Genomic DNA, 26,929 nt, shown 5'->3' with positions numbered 1-26,929 from the left:
CCATGTGAGAGACGCAGACTCGGTCTCAACCTTTAAGTCTTTATTGAAGACTTATCTCTTCAGTAGGTCCTAGGATTTACTGTAGTCTGGCCCAGGAGTGTGAAGGTGAACGGAAAGGCACTCGAGCAACGACCCGCCCTTGCTGTCTCTACCTGGCCGGTTCCCTTCTCTCCACTGGGATTCTCTACCTCAAACCCTATTACAGGGGCTGAGTCACTGGCTTACTTGTGCTCTTCCATGCCGTCCTTAGGAGGGGTGCGTCGCTTGAGTGGGTTGGGTCACTGACGTGTTCTTCCTGTCCGGGTTCGCCCCCCCCCCCTGGTTTTCTTCTGTGGGGGAGATCTTTGTGGTCTATACTCGGCCTTGTCTCAGGATGGTAAGTTGGTGCTTGAAGATATCCCTCTAGTGGTGTGGGGGCTGTGCTTTGGCGACGTGGGTGGGGTTAAGTTCTCTCACGTCACCCCGCTCCTCCGCTCTCTCCACTGGCTTCCAGTTGAAGCTCGCATCCGCTACAAGACCATGGTGCTTGCCTACGGAGCTGTGAGGGGAACGGCACCTCAGTACCTCCAGGCTCTGATCAGGCCCTACACCCAAATAAGGGCACTGCGTTCATCCACCTCTGGCCTGCTCGCCTCCCTACCACTGAGGAAGTACAGTTCCCGCTCAGCTCAGTCAAAACTGTTCGCTGCTCTGGCTCCCCAATGGTGGAACAAACTCCCTCACGACGCCAGGACAGCGGAGTCAATCACCACCTTCCGGAGACACCTGAAACCCCACCTCTTTAAGGAATACCTAGGATAGGATAAAGTAATCCTTCTCACCCCCCCCCCCTTAAAATATTTAGATGCACTATTGTAAAGTGGTTGTTCCACTGGATGTCATAAGGTGAATGCACCAATTTGTAAGTCACTCTGGATAAGAGCGTCTGCTAAATGACTTAAATGTAATGTAAATGTTATATCCTGCCTGTTTGGCCCTGTCCGGGAGTGTCGTCGGACAGGGGTATCGGGTATCGTCGGAAGGGGGCCACAGTGTCTCTCGACCCCTCCTGTCTCAGCCTCCAGTATTTATGCTGCAATAGTTTATGTGTCGGGGGGCTAGGTCAGACTGTTATATCTGGAGTATTTATCCTGTCTTATCCTTATCCTGTGTGAATTTAAGTATGCTCTCTCTATTTCTCTCTCTTTTTCTTTCTTTCTTTCTTTCTTTCTTTCTTTCTTTCTTTCTTTCTTTCTTTCTTTCTTTCTTTCTTTCTTTCTTTCTTTCTTTCTTTCTTTCTTTCTTTCTTTCTTTCTTTCTTTCTCTCTCTCTCTCTCTCTCTCGCTCTCGCTCTCGCTCTCGCTCTCGCTCTCGCTCTCGCTCTCGCTCTCGCTCTCGCTCTCGCTCTCGCTCTCTCTCACAGGACCTGAGCCCTAGGACCATAACTCAGGACTACCTGGCCTGATGACTGTTTGCTGTCCCAAGTCCACCTGATCGTGCTGCTGCTCCAGTTTCAACTGTTCTGCTTGCGGATATGGAACTCTGACCTGTTCACCGAACGTGCTACCTGTCCCAGACCTGCTGTTTTCAACTTTCTAGAAACAGCAGGAACGGTAGAGATACTCTCAATGATCGGCTATGAAAAGCCAACTGACATTTACTCCTGAGGTGCTGACCTGTTGCACCCTCTACAACCACTGTGGTTATTATTATTTGACCCTGCTGGTCTTCTATGAATATTTGAACATCTTGGCCATGTTCTGTTATAATCTCCCCCCGGCACAGCCAGAAGAGGACTGGCCACCCCTCCTAGCCTGGTTCCTCTCTAAGTTTCTTCCTAGGTTCCGGCCTTTCCAGGGTTTTTTTCCTAGCCACCGTGCTTCTACACCTGCATTGCTTGTTTTAGGCTGGTTTTCTGTACAGCACTTTGTGACATCAGCTGATGTAATAAGGGCTTTATATATACATTTGATTGATTTTTCATTACTCCAATCATATCACATCGAGAGCCAAACGTCACTGACATAAATTGGTTGTGTTGTTGTCCTCTGGTGGCTAGCTAGCTAAAATGATCCCTTTCCTAAATTGGCCATGGTGGAGATAGTGATTTGGACTAGTGGTTTTAATTAATCCTCCATGCTAGCCAATGATTATAATGGCAATTCTGATCTAACCACAAATTCAAGTTTTTCTACTTGCACAAATGCCACACACCCACAGAAATCCGAATCAAGCATTAACAGACACATCATATTTAGCTTACGTTGATTGTAATAAATAGTTTTTGGTATTCTTTAGTTGTCACTGTATTAAACTAAGCATAGATGATTTGATGTTGTTGAAGTTGAAATGGTGCTGGAACAGTGGAGGCAGCTCCTGTTTTCTTTGCTACTTGCAGTAACTCTCCGTGGTTCTAAATCAATAGTTGTTTAGTGAAAATGTTGTAAACATTAACTTCCTTGACCATGCTGTAGGTCATGTAAGCATTTGTTACATGCAATATGCTTTGTGGAGTTCCCCAGACAGAGGTTGCTCTCCGGTTTTGTGATGAAACAAAGGTGTGGTTGAATTTACTATGCCACTGTGTCTTCTCATTGTCTGGGCTTTAGGCCTATATAGCATGGTCGGAAGGCATATGAACTAACAGGTTATAGAGCAAACACAATTATCACAACACATAGGTTGTAATATGAATATTTTTGAACCCACGCACCGCTACTGGCTTTCTGCCAAAACACTACAATCCTGCTAGACTGTGTACAGGCAAAGAATATTCCAGGATTCACTCAAGGAGATCTGGAGATCTGAGAACACCTTTTATTTGGAGTACATCATTTGTTTACTCACTATTCAATGAATTATCTTTATTGATTTCTTCCATTATCCATCCTCGGTACTTGCATACATCCATGAAGTTGATTATAACTTTACACTCTGTTTTACTAGCCCGTGAGGTCACACCATACAGGAGGCCTTCTGTGTTCATCAGACTTCCTCCAGAGTCCCCCTGTGTGAGGTACAGAAGAATAAACACAAATATGATCTATTTAATGCGATGGGCCTACATTAAGAAGTACAACAAATGGTTTGCATGCCAACAGCACTAATCACATTATTCAGTAATCAACTCTCAACTCTTCATTTGATAAAGTAATGATAAAAGATTATGAAGGTTGTTCGATTGACTTTTACTGTAAATAAAATTAGATAAGTTAGTCACCCACCACTGTTATTTTTGGGGCAGAAATGATATGTAACTAGGCAGGGAATTGTAAGCGTGTGAATTGAAGTCAGTCTTACATGGCAGGCGTCCATCTTCCCTGGAGCTGCTGCGCAGAATCGCATTTGAATTTTGGTTTGAGCATCTTCTGTGGGGTAACACGCAGTGACTTGGAGGTCTCCTGATTTTGAACACTGTAGTTTCTCTGGCTTTCTACCATCTGTGGAGTTAGATTAGAGAAAATGATATAAATCCTGCAAGTAGGTTCTTGTGCATCACTCAACTCTGTGTGTTATTCACCTTCTGTGTAACTCCAGCCTGCAATTCTCACATTCTCCTTCAACTCAGGTGTCTGGCATGTAGAAGGAGGAAGCTGAATGGTAGTGAACTGAGGGTATGCCTTAGGCAGCTTCAGTAGCATGATGTCATGAGTGACTTGTCTTTCTATATAACGTCGTATGTTTTCTTCAGGAATCTGGACCTCTTCTGGTTTAGGTGTTCCACCTGGATGTGCACCCAGTATCGCTGTTATTGTACTAAAGGGAATACGTATAAAGAGACAGTTTGTGTATCACTGTTACCTTGGGTTATAAAAGATCAGTTAGAGTTTCTCAATCATGTACAAGCATTTTTTTGGAACAATGTTGCCCATTTTCAAAACAGTCAGAGAACTCTGTAGCCTTTTGCAAAATAGTAAATGCATATGTAGTTGCCTTCTCAAAAAGCAAATACATCATCAAAACTATACTGCCAAAATGGCAAATACATTCTTCCAAAGAACATGACTGCCTGCAAGAAGATTATCACAGCCATATATACCTTTTGCCTCAAGTTGCCTCACATTTAATCAATAGATTTTATTTGCAGTCACTAAATCATGATGATCAGAATACTATTAAATGATGCATAATTATGGGCAAATGCTCACCTTTTATGCATATTTTACCAAACAATGTCATACACATCAAATTATATATCCTTCCTGAATCAAAATAACATGTAAAATAAGTACATTTTGTGCAGCATTCATTCATTGGTATGATCACAATCCAATGTATTCAATACGTAGGCTGCTCTGCTGACAGGTTGGTAGACTTTCCACCACCAAGCAGAAAGCCAATCCCCAGTAGAAATAAGGACAGGTGAGTACAGTGGAGAACTGCTGATATGAATGGATAGGCCTCAGCCAACACCAAAGCAAAGCTCGTAATGGAAGGTCACAATGTCGAAGATGATGAGTTACAGTTTTTCTCAATGGCGTACAAGCATTTCTTGGAACAATGTTGATTTTCAAAACCGTGTTCTAAAGACACAGAACTCTGTGGTCTTTTGAAAACAGTAAAAACATTTTAAAATGTTGGTGCTTTCTCAAAACATAAATATATTAATCAAAAGATGCAGCATTATAGGATATTAGAAATTACTCTGCTTTTAAGCTTATTTCACCAAACAATTGAACACACATTAAAACAAATATAATCCCTGATCAAAAAGAAAATGGAAAAGAAGGCACATTGTGCGCAGGATTCATTCATCAGTATCATCACAATTCAATTCCGTTACATGTATTCAGTACAAAGTCTGTTCATAGGTTTGAAGACTTTCCATCTGCAAGCTGAAACACAATCCAACATAGAAATAAGGAAAGGTGAATACACTGGAAGAACACATCTGATATGAATGTAGATCTCTGTCATGTTTTGTCTTATATTGTCTTGTCATTTTGCTTTCCCTTCTGTTCGTTTTCCCCCTGCTGGTCTTATTAGGTTCGTTCCCTTTTTTTCTCTCTCCCTCCCTCTCTCTCTTCTCTCTATCGTTCCGTTCCTGCTCCCAGCTGTTCCTATTCCCCTAATCAATCATCTAATCTTTTCACACCTGTTCCGTATCTTGCCCTCTGATTAGAGTCCCTATTTCTCCCCTTGTCTTCCGTTTCTGTCCTGTCGGATCCTTGTATATTGTTCACCGTGCTGTGTCTTTGTCTCGCCCTGTCGTGTCTTGTTTCCCTCAGATGCTGCGTGTGAGCAGGTGTCTGAGTCTGCTACGGTCGGTGCCTTCCCGAGGCAACCTACAGTTTATGGTCAAGTCTCCAGTCTGTCCTCGTCACTACGAGTGGAATTAGTTTTTTATGTTTTGTTTTCTGCTCCGATTTGTCTAGGAGTATTGCCTATTTCCTTTACTGGAATAAAGACTCTGTTTTCGCCAAGTCGCTTTTGGGTCCTCATTCACCTGCATAACAGAAGGATCCGACCAAAGAATGGACCCAGCGACTACAGACGCTCGTAACACTGCCCTCGAGATCCAAGGAGTCATGCTCGGCAGACACGAGCAGGAATTGTCTGCTGCTCGTCATGCCGTGGAGAACCTGGCCGCTCAGGTTTCCGACCTCTCTGGACAGTTCCAGAGTCTTCGTCTCGTGCCACCTGTTACTTCCTGGTCTGCCGAGCCTCCGGAACCTAGGGTTAATAACCCACCTTGTTACTCCGGGCAGCCCACGGAATGCCGCTCCTTTCTCACCCAGTGTGATATTGTGTTCTCTCTCCAACCAACACATACTCTAGAGAGAGCTCGGGTTGCTTACGTCATATCACTCCTTACTGGCCGGGCTCGAGAGTGGGGCACAGCTATCTGGGAGGCAAGGGCTGATTGTTCTAACAATTACCAGAACTTTAAAGAGGAGATGATTCGGGTTTTTGACCGTTCAGTTTTTGGTAGGGAGGCTTCTAGGGCCCTGGCTTCCCTATGTCAAGGTGATCGATCCATAACGGATTACTCTATAGAGTTTCGCACTCTTGCTGCCTCTAGTGACTGGAACGAGCCGGCGCTGCTCGCTCGTTTTCTGGAGGGACTCCACGCAGAGGTTAAAGATGAGATTCTCTCCCGGGAGGTTCCTTCCAGTGTGGACTCTTTGATTGCTCTCGCCATCCGCATAGAACGACGGGTAGATCTTCGTCACCAAGCTCGTGGAAGAGAGCTCGCGTTAACGGTGTTTCCCCGCTCCGCACCGCAACCATCTCCCTCCTCTGGCTCAGAGACTGAGCCCATGCAGCTGGGAGGTATTCGCATCTCGACTAAGGAGAGGGAACGGAGGATCACCAACCGCCTGTGCCTCTATTGCGGACTTGCTGGACATTTTGTCAATTCATGTCCAGTAAAAGCCAGAGCTCATCAGTAAGCGGAGGGCTACTGGTGAGCGCTACTACTCAGGTCTCTCCATCAAGATTCTGTACTACTATGTCGGTCCATCTACGCTGGACCGGTTCGGGTGCTACATGCAGTGCCTTGATAGACTCTGGGGCTGAGGGTTGTTTTATGGACGAAGCATGGGCTCGGAAACATGACATTCCTTTCAGACAGTTAGAGAAGCCTACGCCCATGTTCGCCTTAGATGGTAGTCATCTCCCCAGTATCAGATATGAGACACTACCTTTAACCCTCACAGTATCTGGTAACCACAGTGAGACTATTTCCTTTTTGATTTTTCGTTCACCTTTTACACCTGTTGTTTTGGGTCATCCCTGGCTAGTATGTCATAATCCTTCTATTAATTGGTCTAGTAATTCTATCCTATCCTGGAACGTTTCTTGTCATGTGAAGTGTTTAATGTCTGCTATCCCTCCCATTTCTTCTGTCCCCACTTCTCAGGAGGAACCTGGCGATTTGACAGGAGTGCCGGAGGAATATCATGATCTGCGCACGGTCTTCAGTCGGTCCAGAGCCAACTCCCTTCCTCCTCACCGGTCGTATGATTGTAGTATTGATCTCCTTCCGGGGACCACTCCTCCTCGGGGTAGACTATACTCTCTGTCGGCTCCCGAACGTAAGGCTCTCGAGGATTATTTGTCTGTGTCTCTTGACGCCGGCACCGTAGTGCCTTCTTCCTCTCCTGCCGGGGCGGGGTTTTTTTTTTTAAGAAGAAGGACGGTACTCTGCGCCCCTGCGTGGATTATCGAGGGCTGAATGACATAACGGTTAAGAATCGTTATCCGCTTCCCCTTATGTCATCAGCCTTCGAGATTCTGCAGGGAGCCAGGTGCTTTACTAAGTTGGACCTTCGTAACGCTTACCATCTCGTGCGCATCAGAGAGGGGGACGAGTGGAAAACGGCGTTTAACACTCCGTTAGGGCATTTTGAGTACCGGGTTCTGCCGTTTGGTCTCGCCAATGCGCCAGCTGTTTTTCAGGCATTAGTTAATGATGTTCTGAGAGACATGCTGAACATCTTTGTTTTTGTCTACCTTGACGATATCCTGATTTTTTCACCGTCACTCGAGATTCATGTTCAGCACGTTCGACGTGTACTCCAGCGCCTTTTAGAGAATTGTCTCTACGTGAAGGCTGAGAAGTGCTCTTTTCATGTCTCCTCCGTTACTTTTCTCGGTTCTGTTATTTCCGCTGAAGGCATTCAGATGGATCCCGCTAAGGTCCAAGCTGTCAGTGAGTGGCCCGTTCCAAGGTCACGTGTCGAGTTGCAGCGCTTTCTAGGTTTTGCTAATTTCTATCGGCGTTTCATTCGTAATTTCGGTCAAGTTGCTGCCCCTCTCACAGCTCTTACTTCTGTCAAGACGTGTTTTAAGTGGTCCGGTTCCGCCCAGGGAGCTTTTGATCTTCTCAAAGAACGTTTTACGTCCGCTCCTATCCTCGTTACTCCTGACGTCACTAGACAATTCATTGTCGAGGTTGACGCTTCAGAGGTAGGCGTGGGAGCCATTCTATCCCAGCGCTTCCAGTCTGACGATAAGGTTCATCCTTGCGCTTATTTTCTCATCGCCTGTCGCCATCGGAACGCAACTATGATGTGGGTAACCACGAACTGCTCGCCATCCGCTTAGCCCTAGGCGAATGGCGACAGTGGTTGGAGGGGGCGACCGTTCCTTTTGTCGTTTGGACAGACCATAAGAACCTTGAGTACATCCGTTCTGCCAAACGACTTAATGCACGTCAAGCTCGTTGGGCGTTGTTTTTCGCTCGTTTCGAGTTTGTGATTTCTTACCGTCCGGGTAGTAAGAACACCAAGCCTGATGCCTTATCCCGTCTCTTTAGTTCTTCTGTGGCTTCTACTGATCCCGAGGGGATTCTTCCTTATGGGCGTGTTGTCGGGTTGACAGTCTGGGGAATTGAAAGACAGGTTAAGCAAGCACTCACGCACACTGCGTCGCCGCGCGCTTGTCCTAGTAACCTTCTTTTCGTTCCTGTTTCTACTCGTCTGGCTGTTCTTCAGTGGGCTCACTCTGCCAAGTTAGCTGGTCATCCCGGCGTTCGAGGTACTCTTGCTTCTATTCGCCAGCGCTTTTGGTGGCCTACTCAGGAGCGTGACACGCGCCGTTTCGTGGCTGCTTGTTCGGACTGCGCGCAGACTAAGTCAGGTAACTCTCCTCCTGCCGGTCGTCTCAGACCGCTTCCCATTCCTTCTCGACCATGGTCTCACATCGCCTTAGACTTCATTACCGGTCTGCCTTTGTCTGCGGGGAAGACTGTGATTCTTACGGTTGTCGATAGGTTCTCTAAGGCGGCACATTTCATTCCCCTCGCTAAACTTCCTTCCGCTAAGGAGACGGCACAAATCATCATCGAGAATGTGTTCAGAATTCATGGCCTCCCGTTAGACGCCGTTTCAGACAGAGGCCCGCAATTCACGTCACAGTTTTGGAGGGAGTTCTGTCGTTTGATTGGTGCGTCCGTCAGTCTCTCTTCCGGGTTTCATCCCCAGTCTAACGGTCAAGCAGAAAGGGCCAATCAGACGATTGGTCGCATACTACGCAGCCTTTCTTTTAGAAACCCTGCGTCTTGGGCAGAACAGCTCCCCTGGGCAGAATACGCTCACAACTCGCTTCCTTCGTCTGCTACCGGGTTATCTCCGTTTCAGAGTAGTCTGGGTTACCAGCCTCCTCTGTTCTCATCCCAGCTTGCCGAGTCCAGCGTTCCCTCCGCTCAAGCGTTTGTCCAACGTTGTGAGCGCACCTGGAGGAGGGTGAGGTCTGCACTTTGCCGTTACAGGGCACAGACTGTGAGAGCCGCCAATAAACGTAGGATTAAGAGTCCTAGGTATTGTTGCGGCCAGAGAGTGTGGCTTTCCACTCGCAACCTTCCCCTTACGACAGCTTCTCGTAAGTTGACTCCGCGGTTCATTGGTCCGTTCCGTGTCTCCCAGGTCGTCAATCCTGTCGCTGTGCGACTGCTTCTTCCGCGACATCTTCGTCGCGTCCATCCTGTCTTCCATGTCTCCTGTGTCAAGCCCTTTCTTCGCACCCCCGTTCGTCTCCCCCCGTCCTTGTCGAGAGCGCACCTATTTACAAGGTACGTAGGATCATGGACATGCGTTCTCGGGACGGGGTCACCAATACTTAGTGGATTGGGAGGGTTACGGTCCTGAGGAGAGGAGTTGGGTTCCGTCTCGGGACGTGCTGGACCGTTCGCTGATTGATGATTTCCTCCGTTGCCGCCAGGATTCCTCCTCGAGTGCGCCAGGAGGCGCTCGTTGAGTGGGGGGGTACTGTCATGTTTTGTCTTATATTGTCTTGTCATTTTGCTTTCCCTTCTGTTCGTTTTCCCCCTGCTGGTCTTATTAGGTTCGTTCCCTTTTTTTCACTCTCCCTCCCTCTCTCTCTTCTCTCTATCGTTCCGTTCCTGCTCCCAGCTGTTCCTATTCCCCTAATCAATCATCTAATCTTTTCACACCTGTTCCGTATCTTGCCCTCTGATTAGAGTCCCTATTTCTCCCCTTGTCTTCCATTTCTGTCCTGTCGGATCCTTGTATATTGTTCACCGTGCTGTGTCTTTGTCTCGCCCTGTCGTGTCTTGTTTCCCTCAGATGCTGCGTGTGAGCAGGTGTCTGAGTCTGCTACGGTCGGTGCCTTCCCGAGGCAACCTACAGTTTATGGTCAAGTCTCCAGTCTGTCCTCGTCACTACGAGTGGAATTAGTTTTTTATGTTTTGTTTTCTGCTCCGATTTGTCTAGGAGTATTGCCTATTTCCTTTACTGGAATAAAGACTCTGTTTTCGCCAAGTCGCTTTTGGGTCCTCATTCACCTGCATAACAGATCTCAATCCACACTAAAACAAAGCTCTGTAATGGATGCTCACAATGTTGGAGAGGATGACATAGGAGGTCCCAAAGTTACTTAGAAGTAGAGGTAACCCAAATTCATTCTCTGCATGTGCACAATATTGTAAAAAATCGTTATACTTTGATAGTCCTCTTCACCTAGATCGTTCCCTATATTGTACCTGATGTCACACTGAAATAGACATTTCAAATGTTGTGCTCCAGTATTTACTGATTGTCGGAAACAGTGAACACATCTGTAACCATTTCTCAAAACACCTTACAGTGAATTTTCTATTCATTTATGACAATTCTTTTTTTAAGGAGTCTGAGGTATTCAATCAAGGTACAACTGCAATAAATGATCAGATGTTCTGCAAACGTATTTACGCTTTCAATTATTGTTGTTCTGAAATAGGGACGTTCCAAAAAACGCTTTTACGCAATTGAGAGAAACAAATTAATTAAGGAATCCATAAACAGCTTGTAAGGTAATCAGCAGAATACCAAATCAAAACTAGTTGCCATACAAACAAATGACATAAAAATGACATAATTAACCCATATCACCCTGTGCCAATATAAAACATTCATCTTCCTGTAGATAAAGTTTAGCCATCACTTTACCTCCCATAGCTAGTGCAGTGCTCAGCTGTAAGGACCCATTTCTCATGAATAAGAGAGCCACCACATTCTCGTGACTCCATTTTATTTAAAGCTTCTATCAATCTAGTGGCCTTGAGTTTCACATAGTGCTTAGCATAATTGTCATTGCAAGGTTCCCCTCCAAGGATTCTCTTGTGAGAATCACCGGAGGTAAGACCTGGGAGAGAAGAAGAGAATGGAAAGAGGGGTAAAGAATGTGCAGTATGTGGTGGAAAGGCAAAGGTTCTTTGACATACAACTACAATAACGCAAAACATTTCAAATAAGTAAATCCTTGCCAGCCAAGAGCAAAATGAACAGAGAAACGAAACCCCTCATAAAGACTTGTCGTCCTGATGCCACTCTTCTTCCTTTTTGTTCTTGTCAGTCCTTGACACCTCAACAGTTATCTCACCTTCAAATTACACACTGACCAATGAGCTTTAAGTATTTTAATCAATTCAACTCTATTGGCTGCTTATTTTGTGTAAGTAGATCAGGTCCTTTGAAATCTGATGTAAGTAAGTATATTTGCATTATATTTGAGTACAACTTCAGATATGAAGTTATGTCCTTTTCCGTATGAGTGTGGGTTGAGTGGCTCAAAAGGATCCCAAGGCATAAATATAATGTAGCGAATCATTGTAAATAAAAATATTTCTTGATGTAATTGGAAAGTTGTAGCCTACAGCAACTTCAACTTAAATTCTGAATAAAAAACTGTAAGCACTTTACATTGCTGCACTGAATAAAGTGGTAATAACATGGTAATAATATGGTAAGAAGTTATAGTTCCTCACCATGACGACATTATTTTTGCCCAGATACACCTTCATGTCTGTTATTATAGTATTATTTTGTCAGTGTAATGCGAGGATGAAAAGGAGATCCGTGTTACCATTACTGTTCTCCAGTGGCGTGGCAGCTGTTACCATTACTGTTCTCCAGTGGCGTAGCGGATGGCTGTTACCATTACTGTTCTCCAGTGGCGTAGCGGATGGCTGTTACCATTACTGTTCTCCAGTGGCGTGGCAGCTGTTACCATTACTGTTCTCCAGTGGCGTGGCAGCTGTTACCATTACTGTTCTCCTGTGGCGTGGCAGCTGTTACCATTACTGTTCTCCAGTGGCGTGGCAGCTGTTACCATTACTGTTCTTCAGTGGCGTGGCGGCTGGCTGTTACCATTACTGTTCTCCAGTGGCGTGGCGGCTGGCTGTTACCATTACTGTTCTCCAGTGGCGTGGCGGATGGCTGCTACCATTACTGTTCTCCAGTGGCGTGGCGGCTGGCAGTTACCATTACTGTTCTCCAGTGGCGTGGCGGCTGGCTGTTACCATTACTGTTCTCCAGTGGAGTAGCGGATGGCTGTTACCATTACTGTTCTCCAGTGGCGTGGCGGCTGGCTGTTACCATTACTGTTCTCCAGTGGCGTGGCGGCTGGCTGTTACCATTACTGTTCTCCAGTGGCGTGGCGGCTGGCTGTTACCATTACTGTTCTCCAGTGGCGTAGCGGCTGTTACCATTACTGTTCTCCAGTGGCTTAGCGGCTGTTACCATTACTGTTCTCCAGTGGCGTGGCAGCTGTTACCATTACTGTTCTCCAGTGGCTTAGCGGCTGTTACCATTACTGTTCTCCAGTGGCTTAGCGGCTGTTACCATTACTGTTCTCCAGTGGCATGGCGGCTGGCTGAGCCTGATATGAGAGACGGTTGATGAATGGGTTATCCCTTTGCATTGTCTGGTGATTTGGTAATGCCATTTTCACTCAAAATAACATGCTGAGAAGAATGATCACCACAGCAGGAAAGGTACTGGGAGTGTGACAGACAGGCTTGAATAAGTGCTTTACGGTTAGGGCCCCCAGCAATGCCCAGAAATTATTTTCTGACCCAAGCCATCACATGAATTTGAACTACTCCCATCAGGGTGCAGGTAGACATCAGCTTGCAGGAAAACCTAGACTATCATTTGTGCCATGTTTGATATCCTTTCTTTTAATGTCTCTGCCCACTCATCAAGAACAGCAGGCTGATCTTCATACTGTATATACTGATGAATTTATATCATCATAAAGAATGCCTTTTCTAATGTGTCTTTTCTTGTCCCTTTTAAACATGGTTGAAAGTTATACATGATACTGCAAATAACGTTTCCCTGCAGGTACAATAAAGTCAGTCAATTACTTGTAAGGTGGTATGACACATTGTAAAAGCTACATAGCCTGCTCTGATTAGCCCAACATCACAGTGACTCATAAATGGACTTGTTTGCCTAGAAAAGCAGATAAAAGTCCCAGCTAAGATATAGCATTCATTGTGAAGAAAACCTGCACTGACCACTAGGTACTATCTCACGCTTTAACGGCAGGCAAAGGTCCAATTCAAATTCAAATAGGCTCTGGAGAAGTATATTTGAATGAGTCAAATGAGCAACACAAATGATCCTAACTCTCTTATAGAATCATAAATATATTCAGAAAATGGCATGCACTTTTTATCACTTTGAAACAGATGGCCCACTCCCTCTGGCCTCCAGGTCCCTCCTGCACCACTTACTGTGGGCCTGTATCACTGTATTCTTATTGATGAGTCCTGAGAGCCATTCTCCAATATAGCAGGAGAAATCTGATCCCTGCACGTCACCCTTCACAGAAATGAAAATACAATAACTACTTCTAGGTTTCATTCCTTGCCTCCTGCCAGTCTTAAGACTCCTGCCAGACTTAATTTCCTCCGTCCAGTCATGCAATATGATAATTTTCTTATTTGCAAGAAATATCAATTCCTCAACTGAGACACATAATCATTGTGGAGGAAGGGAGAAGCTACCTGTGTAATGTGTTTAGCATAAATAAACCTGGTTAGCCGCAGGCACTGTTTGAAAATGAGAGAGTGCTGATGGTCAAAATCAATTTCCCTACGTCCAAATTACTCCCTCTCTGGCTTAGGATTTCGCCTAAATAGCCAACCTTAAAACACTGATACTAATTTCATCATATTAGAGCCCCAATCATATAGTTTGAGTTATTGTTAATGATATTTGCTTTATTTATTGACCTACTGAGATGGCTCTAGGGCTGGGCATTATAGAGATCTGTTACTGTCCCTGTTGTGTGTGTGTGTGTGTGTGTGTGTGTGTGTGTGTGTGTGTGTGTGTGTGTGTGTGTGTGTGTGTGTGTGTGTGTGTGTGTGTGTGTGTGTGTGTGTGTGTGTGTGTGTGTGTGTGTGTGTGTGTGTGTGTGTGTGTGTGTCGTGTTCATAGATGACAGGAAGCTGATGAGGGGAGGACAGCTCATAATAATGTAAACCATGTGTTTGATGAGTTTAATTTATTCAGTTCCAGCCATTAATAAGAGCCTGTCCCCCCCAATTAAGGTGCCACCAACCTCCTGTGACATACAGTTCCCTCCGTAATTATTGGGACAGGGATTTCTTTTTCTTCTTTTGGCTCTATGCTATCCAGAAGTTTGGATTTTAAATCAAACAATGACTGTGAGGTTAAAGTGTAGACGGTCAACTTTTATTTGAGGGTATTTTCCTCCATATCGGGTGAACCATTTAGAAATTACTGCACTTTTGTACATAGTCTCCCCATTTAAGGGGGGCAAAATTATTGGGGCAAATTCACTTAAAGTGTATTAAAGTCGTATTCATAGCACGCAATGACTACTTAAAGGTTTGACTCTACAAATTTGTTGGATGCATTTGCTGTTTGTTTTGGTTGTGTTTCAGATGCATTTGTGCCCAATAGAAATGAATGGAGTCACTTTTATTGTAAAAAGGAATAGAAAATCAAATGTTTCTAAATACTTCTACAGTGTGGATGCCACCATGATTATGGATAATCCTGAATGAATCGTGAATGATGAATGAGAAAGTTACAGATGCACAAATATCCTACCCCCAAGACATGGACACACATACAGTATAAGTGAATTTGTCCCAATGCTTTTGCTCCCCTAAAATGGTGGACTATTTACAAAAAGTGTGGTAATTTCTAACCGGTTCACTCAATATGGATGAAAATACCCTGAAATGAAAGCTGACACTATGCACTTTAACCTCATATTGATTGTTTGATTTCAAATCCAAACTTTTGAAGAATAGCACCAAAAGAAGAAAGAAATGCTTTACTGTCCCTATAATTACAAAGGGCACTGAAGATGTCTGTTTTTCTGTTGCGTATACAGAAGAACCAAAACTTCCCACTTTATTTTTATGCAGACGGTGTGTTTACTGGGTGAGAGTAGTGCCTTTTCATCTTGCCATGCTCAAGATGTGAAGATAGGAACTGTGTGTGTGTCAGGCTGTGTGTGTGTCAGACTGTGTGTCAGACTGTGTGTGTGTCAGGCTGTGTTTGTGTCAGGCTGTGTGTGTGTCAGACTGTGTGTGTGTCAGGCTGTGTGTGTGTCAGGCTGTGTGTGTGTCAGGCTGTGTGTGTGTCAGGCTGTGTTTGTGTCAGGCTATAGATCTGTGGATGCTAGACTCGGTCGGCCTGTGGCCGAGGTGGATCACCTGGGTGCCACATCATAAACAACAGCCGTGTGTCACCCTGCCTGTATACACATTACCATGCAGCCTCTCAGGCTCAACCTTCATTATGGCTTCATCTCTCTTAAATCCTGACCTTAAATCCTGACCTTATGCATGAGGCAAGGTGAGAGCAAATGTTGTAGGATTGTAATTGTCTGATTGCACTCTATGGAACACCACATTTAAGGGAGAGGATACAGTGGAGGAACACTGATGGAAAGAAAGGACGAGCGAGAGAAAAAGATCCCGAAGTGCACCAGATGTGTTGCATTTATCTTATTTGCGTGTATGGTCTATTATGAGTGATACATGCACGTCAAGATGGCTGCTCCCTAACTTCCTGCCCCATCTGATAACCCCCCATCCTATTCCCTGGGCTTGGGGCTCGACATTACGTAGCTGGTACAGATACGATTTATCTGTATGGCTCTTATTCCTGCAGCGCAGGTCAGCCTAATAACCTTTGTCAGCTCTTTAGGCGTGAAGAAGGTATATTGTAACCATTTGGGCAGAAACGGGCAGGCTTTCCCGATATTGACTCAAACACAATGAGGGGAGAAGGAGGGGTAGCGTGGAATAAAGTGACACTAATGGAGCATTGATGACAAAACAAATCGTGCACGGGGACCACTTTCTAGCGTTTTTCCTTCCTAATACCGTCGCCTCGGGTTACAACATGTCTTGAGTCGGTGCAGCGGCCCTCGCCCCGCGGATCTATCCGGAGATTAGGATTTCCTCGCAAGGAAATGGTCACGTGATTTACTGTTGCTGGAGAGGCGCTACAGATGCCAGCACGGGAGGAGAGAGGTATAAGATGACTAAAAACACAGCTCTTTGGAACCACACCACGTTCCTCATCCTGGTCCGGAATTGGCTCTATGGTGACTGGGCTGGAAGGCTGGAACGTCACCTTAGACTTTGAAAACACACTTCGATGGCAATTAAATATTAATGGAGGAATTATACCCTGAAAGCTGTATCCCTGTTACATGGAACATGCAAATCGCTCCAATCAGTGAGGTAACTGAAATAGAAATAGGATAGTTGGACCAAAATTACTTGTCATCATTGATATAATTACTATTAATAAAACAAATTTGCAGGAGTAAGAGGAAAATAATTTAACAACAATTATGACGATTTATCTCTATTACTGTACAGAACAGGAACAGCTAATGGTTATTGCTTCATTCATGCCATCATGCATACATGACCTTGAGAGGGATCTATCTTGAAGAATGCTCACGGAGAGATCAACGCAAGGGTCAGGGTGCCAACCTCGTATATCAAACTTCCACATCTGGAGTGGTACTGGTCCAGAGTGAGAATGTAGGCAATATGAATTCAAGAACGGCTGGGTGTAATAGTGCATCTTATTTTTCTGATGGCTCCAAACCTTTCCAAACCTGATGGCTCCAAACTTTAGCTTGAAAAAGCATTTGGGCTAATGCACAGAAAGTATGTCACTCGCTAGGTTTCTATCCAATTAGCAACAGATTTTCATGCAAATATTAGTGCACATAAAAATACCTTTTGCGGCCCCGAGTGGCGGATCGTTCTAAGGCACTGCGGAGCGGTCTAAGGCGTCACTACAGTCCCAGGTTTGATCCCAGGCTGTGTCACAACCGGCTGTGACCTGGAGTCCCAAAGGGTGGCACACAATTGGCCCAGTGTCATCTGGGCTAGGGGAGGTTTAAGTCAGTTGAACAGTGTTTCCTCTGACATCTTGGTGCGGCTGGCTTCCGGGTTAAGTCAGTTGAACGGTCTTTCCTCTGACATCTTGGTGCAGCTGGCTTCCGGGTTAAGTCAGTTGAACGGTGTTTCCTCTGACATCTTGGTGCGGCTGGCTTCCGGGTTAAGTCAGTTGAACGGTCTTTCCTCTGACATCTTGGTGCAGCTGGCTTCCGGGTTAAGCGGGCGGGTGTTGAGAAGCGCGGTTGACTCGACCTTCGACTCTCCTGTTGGGGAGTTGCAGAGAGGAGACAAGATCACAACTGGATTGCAATTGGATATCACTAAATTGGGGGAGAAAAAAGGGTTTAAAAAACAAATGATTTAGCAATTAAATTCACATGTACCGAATAGAAAATACAAGTTAAATGGGTCTCCAGCACATTTTCAACTCTACTGATGGTTTTCTCACAAAAGGAAATGCGATATATAGCGAGTAGCCCACTCTGGTATTGGCAGGTGCACTCTAGCCAACAGCTAGCAGATTCAGATATAGCCTAAATTATGAGATTATGGACAAAAGAGCGAAATTATTTGTATTTGTCAAACGGCAGCCAAGCACCGATGGACATGTCACTAGAATAAGACCCTCGATATTTATTGGAAAGGAGCATCAAGCTCATCACCTTGCACTTTTACCACCCTGTGTCACGACCTGACCTTAGAGAGCCTTTTTATTTCTCTATTTGGTTAGGTCGGGTGTGATTTAGGTGGGCATTCTAGTTTTTCTATTTCTTTGTTGGCCGGGTATGTCATGTTTTGTCTTAGATTGTCTTGTCATTTTGCTTTTCCCTCTGTTCGTTTTCCCCCTGCTGGTCTTTTTAGGTTCGTTCCCCTTTTTCTCTCTCTCTTCCTCTCTCTCTTCTCTCTATCGTTCCGCTCCTGCTCCCAGCTGTTCCTATTCCCCTAATCAATCATTTATTCTTCCCACACCTGTTCCCTATCTTTTTCCCTGATTAGAGTCCCTATTTCTCCCCTTGTTTTCCGTTTCTGCCCTGTTGGATCCTTGTCTATTGTTCACCGTGCTGTGTCTGTGTATCGCCCTGTCGTGTCGTGTTTCCCTCAGATGCTGCGTGGTGAGCAGGTGTCTGAGTCTGCTACGTTCAAGTGCCTTCCCGAGGCAACCTGCAGTTCTTGATCGAGTCTCCAGTCTGTTCTCGTCATTACGAGTGGAATTATGCCTTATGATTGTAGATTTACTTTACTGGATTAAAGACTCTGTTTTCGCCAAGTCGCTTTTGGGTCCTCATTCACCTGCATAACAGGGTATGGTTCCCAATCAGAGGCAGCTGTCCATCGTTGTCTCTGATTGGGGATCATACTTAGACAGCCTTTTTTCCACCTTTAGTTTGTGGGATCTTGATTTCGTGTAGTGCCTGTGAGCACTCCAGTCGTTACGTCTCATTTGCTGTTTATTGTTTTTGTCGGCGAGTTTCATGAAAATAAACATGTGGAACTCTATGCACGCTGCGTCTTGGTCCGCTCATTTCAACGAACGTGACACCCTGTGAAGTTCATCATAACTTATTTCATCTGTAGCCTAATAAACTGCATGCTTTCCTGACGAGTCGCAGTGGGAGGACCGCACAATATTTCACTGCATGACTCCATGTTTACTTCAATATGGTTATTATATTAATATTGCTCATAAAATATTTTTTTGCGTTTTTTGTTTTGTCAACATTTGGAAAGTTTACCGACAAATGATCTGTTTCCATCAGGACTGTCTTGCCATTTTTTATCCGACGTACTTTACTTGCATAAAAAGGTTGGAGGGAAACCTTTCTCTCTCCATTCAACTGTCTTTCACCCTCTCTAAAAATACAGGCCAACTTAAGCCACAGCTTAATTAATTAAGATGAAATAGACAAGGAAAAACAACAGAGACAGAGCATATCTCCTAATAGACTGGCTGACATTCAACACTGCTCAATAGAAAACGTTATCTGGAAGTTTCTGGGGGGAAGGAAGACAATGTGTCTGAAACACAGGTCCAGTTGCATAGCCACGGGAAGAAAGGGTGCTGAGGATGCAGACGGACTCCCTAAACATTTTTTTTAAATAAAAATAAAAATTGAAAATAATGTTTCCCACAAAAGTAGTACTGGGCCTTTACTAGTCCTGTATTAGAGGATAGATATAGCCTCTGCACTGCCCCAACCGCAAAAGGAGCCACAGCAAATATTTTCCTGCGGCTATTTCCAGTAAAGTTCCTTATGTTCCACAAAACAAACACTGCTCCAAAAATATATTATTGCTGTTTTGTCTTATCCCGAAAACACCTGGATAGCGGTTTTGCTTAAATACTCGGTGTTAGTATTGGTGATGGCGCTCTGCCTGTGCGAAATGCATTGCCAGAGAGAAAGAGAGCGATAGAGATAGAGAGCTGTCTCCTCGCTATGATTAATTCCCCTGTGAAACAGTGTGATAATCATTGTCTCGTCAGATCTTGACACTGATGAGCCTTTATCTCCCAGATCAGCCCAGCATAAGACGAGGACGGGGAGGAGTGTTAGAGGGAGTTGTATAAAGAGCAGTCTGAGACAGAGAGACTTGTATTGCAGCAGTATTGTTTAATAAAGACAGATATTTGTCTGCATTCCTTTCCTGCTGTTCACTGGGTACACTTCCCGGCTGAGAGGAATGCCAGCCTGGGCGACAGCGTTACGTGTGGGCACCATGCTAACACATTCCGTTCCTCTCATCTGCCAACACACAGACAGCCCTGTGCCAAATCATATGATATGTGTGTGTTCTCATATATTTATATTCTTCAAACTGAGTGAAGAATGTCTGTATATAGAATTGTGTGTGTGTGCTTGTGTCTTAACAGCTGGCAGGCTTGACTGTGGTCCTCCTGTGTACACAGAAGTGAAGGTATTCTTGCTGACTTTACTAGGATGGTGGGGGGATACTGACCTGAATGGGGCATTTACAGGAGACAGTTAAAATACCCCCAAGCTGGGCTAGGTGGGGCTGTTTCAGCTAATGCCATCTGACTGGAGTCAACCAAACCAGCTCACTCCACTTATTTCAGGCCTGATCTGGGCTGTTGCCTGCAACAACAAACCTGATGTAAGATAAAGGTTAACCAAATGTATGAGATGAGGGAGAAAAATCCTCCACACAAGACGACTTCTGGGTCCACTATGGTTACAGACGAAACCTTTTGTTATTCTAAACTAAACAGCGATTCATATGATGCAGCAATGTTGCTCCATGACAGAAAATTGCGACATTTTTAGTAAGGGAAAATTAAGTCTTACATTTCTAAGTGGAAATCCTAAACTTCCGAAGCATTTTTAAAACTCAAATACACTGCAAGTTTGAAATGTTTTGCATTGTAGGAAAGTTATTCTGCAACAGGGTGATCAAATTAAGATCCTAAACCTGTAGGAAGATAATTTAGCATTCTCTTTCCTTGATTACATTTTCTTGTTTCTTTTCTACCCTTTGGTGACCTCTGTGAACTATACTATAGTACACATGAAAAAGTAGAGGCAGTAGTTTTGTGTAAGGTAATAATAGGGAGAAAGAAGGATGTACGTGTCTATCCTTATGCAAATATTTGAACAGTATCAGATGGTAGGCTACCGTTAAAGATAACTGAGTGATGAAAATATGACATGCCTGAGTCCATGTTTGGGCATACATTCTGCCCTTGCTGGTGAGAGCACTGTCACTGTTAGGAATAAAAGCTGTGCCTCACCTCAGAGACAGACAGGTATCTGACATCTAAGCAACTGAAGTGGGATTCAAATTGAAGTAGAAGCTGCAGCTGGTGAGTTTAACTATTTAAAAAAACTGAAAACAACGCAGTCAACCTCTTCAGAGAGCTCAAATACCTACTGTAACTGTAACCTGACAGTAGTTGTCATTTATTTCAAATGCATTGCAAATTACAGATACAGTAAACTACAGTACACTAATCAAATTATTTAGCAATTTTAAAATATATATATATATATATATATATATTTGAACCTTTATTTAACTAGGTAAATCAGTTAAAAGCAAATTCTTATTTACACTGACAGCCTACCCCGGCCAAACCCGGACGACACTGGGCTCCCAATCATGGCCGGATGTGATACAGCCTGGATTTGAACCAGGGACTGTAGTGACAACTCTTGCACTGAGATGCAGTGCCTTAGACCTCTGCACCACTCGGGAGCCCATATAGCTAGTACTTTCCTGTCAGAATTTTCTCTCAAATTCAGTGCCCACTTGCCCACTGGGCACAAACTGGTTGAATGAACAGTGTTTTAATGTAATTTGTAAACCCTGCTTGAACCATGCTAATGTCTATATTTCTAATGGTGTCATTCAGCAGAGATGTATACTATCATGTCCATCAAAGATGCCAAGATCTACGTTGTCTTACTGGTGTTCATCAGCGTCTTTGTGGAGAAAGGGCAGTCAGACTTATCAACAGAAAATGTGAAAAAGATTATTGAAGACACAATATACAAAAGGTGGGTAACATATAAAGTGATGTATATTATTTAATGTTTGCATGTTGATTCGTGTAGTGCCAACACAGTACTTTACTGTGAAGTACATATAGTCTTTGCTTACTGCTGTGGTGGTGATAATAACCATATTGCCTATTCAGGTTCAAGCCTGAAGAGTTGAAAATAATGATAGCAAACAAAGCAGAAGGCACAAGCGGAAGACAGCCCAAGTAAGATCATTTTCATTTGTTTCTACTTTTAGCAACCCTGAGCTTCTATCTCATAATCTGACAATGTTTTTTACAATTACTTTTCTTGTGGCTGAGCAATCTGTATCCTCATATTGTGCAATCCCCTCCAACCCCTCTTTTACGCTACTGCTACTCTCTGTTCATCATATATGCATAGTCACTTTAACAATATCTACATGTACATACTACCTCAATCAGCCTGACTAACCGGTGCCTGTATATAGCCTCGCTACCATTATAGCCTCACTACTGTTATTTTTCACTGTCTTTTTACTGTTGTTTTTATTTATTAACTTACCTATTGTTCACATAATACCTTTTATGCACTGTTGGTTAGGGCCTGTGAGTAAGCATTTCACTGTAAGGTCTACACCTGTTGTATTCGGCGCACGTGACAAATAAACGTTGATTTGATTTGACTCCATGGTTTAACCAACCCAGTATTAGGAATACGACAACCCTATCCAGTATTAGGAATACGACAACCCTATCCAGTATTAGGAATACGACAATTCTGCATGGATCTACATTTATCACTGTTCTATCTTTGAGTCTTCTTATAAACAATGTACAGTGTAGCTTCAAAATATATTTTAAACGATCTTGGCTGCTCTCATGGACTGTATTATGTCTTAAAGGCTCATTTCAAATGTTTTACTCTATGTTTGGGTTTCTAATACAGGGGCGAGCAGTTCACAATGGCGCTCAGGCTTACAACAAAGGAATGTGACAGTGGGGAGCTAGAGGAAAGACACAATCTCAAACAGGTTATGGACGACATGGTAAATGGTGCTGTGGGCAACAATGATTGGGTCACTGCAGCTATTCCTGAGTTCAACATCGGTCATGACAGCCATTCAGAATATCGCGTACTGGAGAAACTGAAATCCAATTTACAAAAAGATTCTAATATAGAGTGTTTGATACTCTACACACACAACAGTCCTTGTACTGATAAATGCCTGAAAGACAGCCATTCTTTCAACATTATCAAACAACTGAATGATGTTTTCTCAAAAGTAAAATCAACATATAGTGCATTAGTCTTCGACCATATTTATTATGTAGACATAGAAAAAATTAAAGAGGACGTTTTTAATTCCCTGAAAAACATTCATATACCAACTTATTGCTGCTACCACACTAAAAATATTGGATATTACTGTGCATTGCTTGACACTAGCAAACAAGACATATTTCAAATATGTTTAAATGAGATATCAAAGTAATGACACCAATGATAAACCCCTGAGAAAAATGAATAAAGAGCACAATAGATTTTTTTCTGTTGTTACAAAAACCACAACATTTATACAAATGTTTGGCTGTCATCACTCATCACTGAATTGGGATGCTAATGTTAGCAGTACATGAATGTTGGTTGTAATTATTTAGGCTGTTCTGTATCCCCCCATTCTCTCGTTTCAATGTGCTTTCTGTCTTCTGAATATTGATAAACATTCTGAAACTGTATAATGTAGTGTTTCATTTCAAACTATTTCTGCCTGATGCCAGCAGGAGGTTGTTAGTCTGTTGTTTTATTATACTGTATAAATCTGTTTCCACTCGCTTATGATATCATTACTGTGATCTACAACTTTATGACGTATGAGTTATTTGCTGTTATTAAACCATTCTCTCTTGGATGTAATGAAGGATGTTGTCTGTGATAAGTGCTTTCCCTTCGTTATGTTCAGTCTCAAGTGTGAATAGAAGCCCATTAACGTGGAGACATCTTTACAGCAGTGGTCTGTGAAAGCATTTTACTCGGCAGGAGCTGCTCATCGTGGATCATTCCAGCTGGTAGTTCATATTCAATCCATAAAAAGTTGAGTTGTCGAGGGGCTGAATGGTCAAGTTCCCAGTTTTCACACTCTGTTATAATTGATGCATCTGGAGTATGCTATTTAGTCACTGAGAGACAGCTGGGCCAGACAGGACCGGCGCCAGGCATAAGACATTTTTTGTTGTTGTAGGTACTCAGTCGGTGTCTCAACTTACTGTTCTCTCTTAGGGCCCCCAAAAGGCTAGAACTGGCCCTGGGGCCAGAGAATAATTTGTATTGGATATTCACCTTCAGGAAAATGTCAAAACATCAACAAACCCAAAGCAGACATATGGAAAAGAACACCAATTATTTTATTTTTAACACCTACGTTTACTTCTTTATGTTTATTTTAATATGGGAAATAACTGGAAAAAATGAAAATATTGAATATGTGCTGAATAAAAGCGTAATATGGTTAATAATAGGGTTAAAATTATATGTCAAAGAAAATGTAATGAAACACAAACTGCCTCCTCAAAACAAATTGTCACTGTTACCTTAGATTGAGTTGATTTTCATATCGACTGGCCTTTCAGGTTTATAAATGGGCATACATTAAAAACCATAAACTACACCTCTCCACTGCTGTCAGTTTTATTCAACAGTAATACAGTGCTTTCGGAAGGTATTCAGACCTCTTGACTTTTTCCACATTTTGTTACCTTAGAGCCTTATTCTAAAACTGATTAAATCGTTTTCCCCCTCATCAATCGACACAATGCCCAATAATGCTAATGCAAAAACAGTTTTTGAAAACTAATTTATCATTTAAAAACCACCGGAAATATCACATTTACATAAGTATCAGACCCTTTACTCAGTACTTTGTTGAAGCACCTTTGGTAGCGATTACAGCATGGAGTCTTCTTTGTATCTGTATTTCAGGAGTTTCTCCCATTCTTCTCTGCCGATCCTCTAACGCTCTGTCAGGTTGAATGGGGAGCGTTGCTATTTTCAGGTCTCTCCAGATATGTTAGATCGGGTTCAAGTCCGGGCTCTGGCTGGGCCACTCAAGCACATTCAGTTGCCTTGTGCCGAAGCCACTCCTGCGTTGTCTTGGCTGTGTGCTTTGGATCGTTGTCCTGTTGGAAGATGAACCTTCGCCCCAGTCTGAGGTCCTGAGCGCTCTGGAGCAGGTTTTCATCAAGGATATCTCTGTACTTTGCTCTGTTCACTAAGGCCAGTTGTTCTGTTAGAGGGGACAGTTAAGTTAGACATTATTGTTGTCATATCGGTTTCTTCACTGCAATTTAGGCATTAGCAGGCAAAAGACCATGTTCATAATCATTCAACAATTTATTTCCATTTCCATGATTATTTTCATTTGCATTACATATTCAGTATCGGGTCACATCAACTGTATTCTCTGTCTTTTGTGTTGTTTTTTTGTCAAAAAGATCAGCAAATTCATCTAGACTCAAGGCCTTTGCCTTCCTTGACTCAATACTTAATACACCTAAATTGCTTAATCTGTCATCTGACATTGTGGACCTGAGATACGTTTTCACCAGCTTTAGTGCAGAAAAACTCTGTTCACAAGAAGCAGTAGTAACAGGGATTGAAACAGCTATCTTTCACAGTTTAAAGAGCTCAAAGAAAACTTCTTTATAAGGTTCAATGAATAATGCCAGCTCTACTCTCTGCAGGTCTCTGCATGCCAGTCTGTATTTTCCTTTCTAAAATTCTACTGAACTGATGTAATTCATGCCCCAAGTCCTCAATATTTGATTCAAACATTCTAGCAAATGGAAACAGGGACTTCTCTTTGAGAAACACATCACTTGTAGGGTTTAGAGTTTGGATGCCATTCATTATGTCACAGTTTTTGCTAGGGAACCTTCTGTTAAGCTCATTGAGCATATGATCTAAAACAGGATAGAAAAGGGTTGTACGAAAACTGCCTTTTTCTTGTTCTGAATCTGACATCTGACCCACTGTACTGAGTACACAGTCTCCATTAAATTGAGAGCTTAGCTTTTTTGGTCGTTTTGCAGGGGGGTGTACTGCAGTATCACATTGCTCAGCGGTGTTCAACACTTCATTCCATAGGTCATCAAAAAATGACTCATCCCTGTAGTCATTCAAAGTTTGAACTAAGGCTTCAACTAAATCAACAGCCTTTGATAGGTCAAGTGGTGCACCTGGGTACATCTCTATGTGTATGCTGAGCCATTTTTGATGCACATATGACCCAGATGTGAAGACGTAAAGTCTTTCTAGTAAGGAGAAGAACTGTCCGACCTCAGGGACAGCTTTGACTGTATCCACTAAAACTAAGTTTAGACAGTGTGCACTGCAGTGGATGTAAAAGGCATGCTTTGCTTGTTCTTCAATGTGTGCCTGGATGCCTGAATGCTTGCCACTCATAACGGAAGCACCGTCATATGCTTGGCCTACTAGGTTGTTTTTGTATTCAAGACCATGACTTTATAATATGTGTATGATTTTGTCAGTAAGCCCCGCTGCATCTAGTCAATCAGCCGATTCAAAGTGGAGAAAGCTCTCATGGACAGCTCCTCTGAAATAATACCTGAGTACTAGAGATATCTGCTCCTGCGTTTTCTTCTTTTGATCTTCTAGTCATGAAATCTATGCAGCCTACTCAATCACTTTTTATAGCTACTGTTTACAGGCCTCCTGGGCTGTATACAGCGTTCCTCACTGAGTTCCCTGAATTCCTATTGTAGTCATGGCAGATAATATTCACATTTTTGGTGACTTCAATATTCACATGGAAAAGTCCACAGACCCACTCCAAAAGGCTTTTGGAGCCATAATCGACTCAGGGTTTTGTCCAACATGTCTCCGGACCTATTCACTGCCACAGTCATACTCTGGACCTAGTTTTGTCCCGTGGAATAAATATTGTGGATCTTAATGTTTTTCCTCATAATCCTGGACTATCGGACCACCATTTTATTACGTTTGCAATCGCAACATATAATCTGCTCAGACCCCAACAAAGGACCATCAAAAGCTGTGCTATAAATTATTGTACAACCCAAAGATTTCTAGATGCCCTTCCAGACTCTCTCCACCTACCCAAGGAGATCAGAGTACAAAAATCAGTTAACCACCTAACTGAGGAACTACATTTAACCTTAATACCCTAGATGCGTAATACCCTAGATGCAGTTGCACCCCTAAAAACCAAAAGCAAGCTTCCAGAAAATTTGAACGGAAATGGCGTTACACCAAGCTGGAAGTCTTCCGTCTAGCTTGGAAAGACAGTACCGTGCAGTATCGA

At 43.4% G+C, this 26,929-nt stretch overlaps 1 protein-coding gene and 1 long non-coding RNA gene across 2 annotated transcripts; one reads left to right on the top strand and one right to left on the bottom strand.

The window, feature by feature from the left end:
* Window positions 1–2,782: 2,782 nt before the first annotated feature.
* Window positions 2,783–11,235, bottom strand: LOC124045543 (kallikrein-4-like). The gene is made up of 4 exons (XM_046364900.1): window positions 11,186–11,235; window positions 3,500–3,735; window positions 3,280–3,419; window positions 2,783–2,986 (listed from the first exon to the last, which is right to left on the bottom strand). Exons 2-4 carry the CDS (start codon window positions 3,618–3,620, stop codon window positions 2,819–2,821), a joined length of 429 nt encoding a protein of 142 aa, XP_046220856.1. The 5' UTR covers window positions 3,621–3,735; window positions 11,186–11,235; the 3' UTR covers window positions 2,783–2,818.
* Window positions 11,236–20,845: 9,610 nt separating this feature from the next.
* On the top strand, window positions 20,846–24,226 carry LOC124045240. Its single transcript, XR_006840815.1, has 4 exons — window positions 20,846–20,930; window positions 21,480–21,624; window positions 21,765–21,833; window positions 22,537–24,226. It is a non-coding gene; the product is annotated as an uncharacterized LOC124045240 (long non-coding RNA).
* The last annotated feature ends 2,703 nt before the right edge of the window (window positions 24,227–26,929 follow it).

The sequence above is a fragment of the Oncorhynchus gorbuscha genome, linkage group LG10, assembly GCF_021184085.1.
Source record: "Oncorhynchus gorbuscha isolate QuinsamMale2020 ecotype Even-year linkage group LG10, OgorEven_v1.0, whole genome shotgun sequence".
NCBI classification, from domain to species: Eukaryota; Metazoa; Chordata; class Actinopteri; order Salmoniformes; family Salmonidae; genus Oncorhynchus; species Oncorhynchus gorbuscha.
Note: the sequence above shows the minus strand (reverse complement) of the source record. Positions and strands in the feature narration are given on the sequence as shown.

Bases quoted from the DNA above. Each gene is read 5' to 3' on its own strand.
- LOC124045543 (XM_046364900.1), bottom strand. From the start codon at position 3,620: ATGCTACTGAAGCTGCCTAAGGCATACCCTCAGTTCACTACCATTCAG. The intron at 3,420-3,499 runs GTGAATAACACA...CTAACTCCACAG, and splicing joins AGGCTGGAGTTACACAGAAG to ATGGTAGAAAGCCAGAGAAA. The intron at 2,987-3,279 runs GTAAGACTGACT...TACCTCACACAG, and splicing joins GGAAGATGGACGCCTGCCAT to GGGGACTCTGGAGGAAGTCT.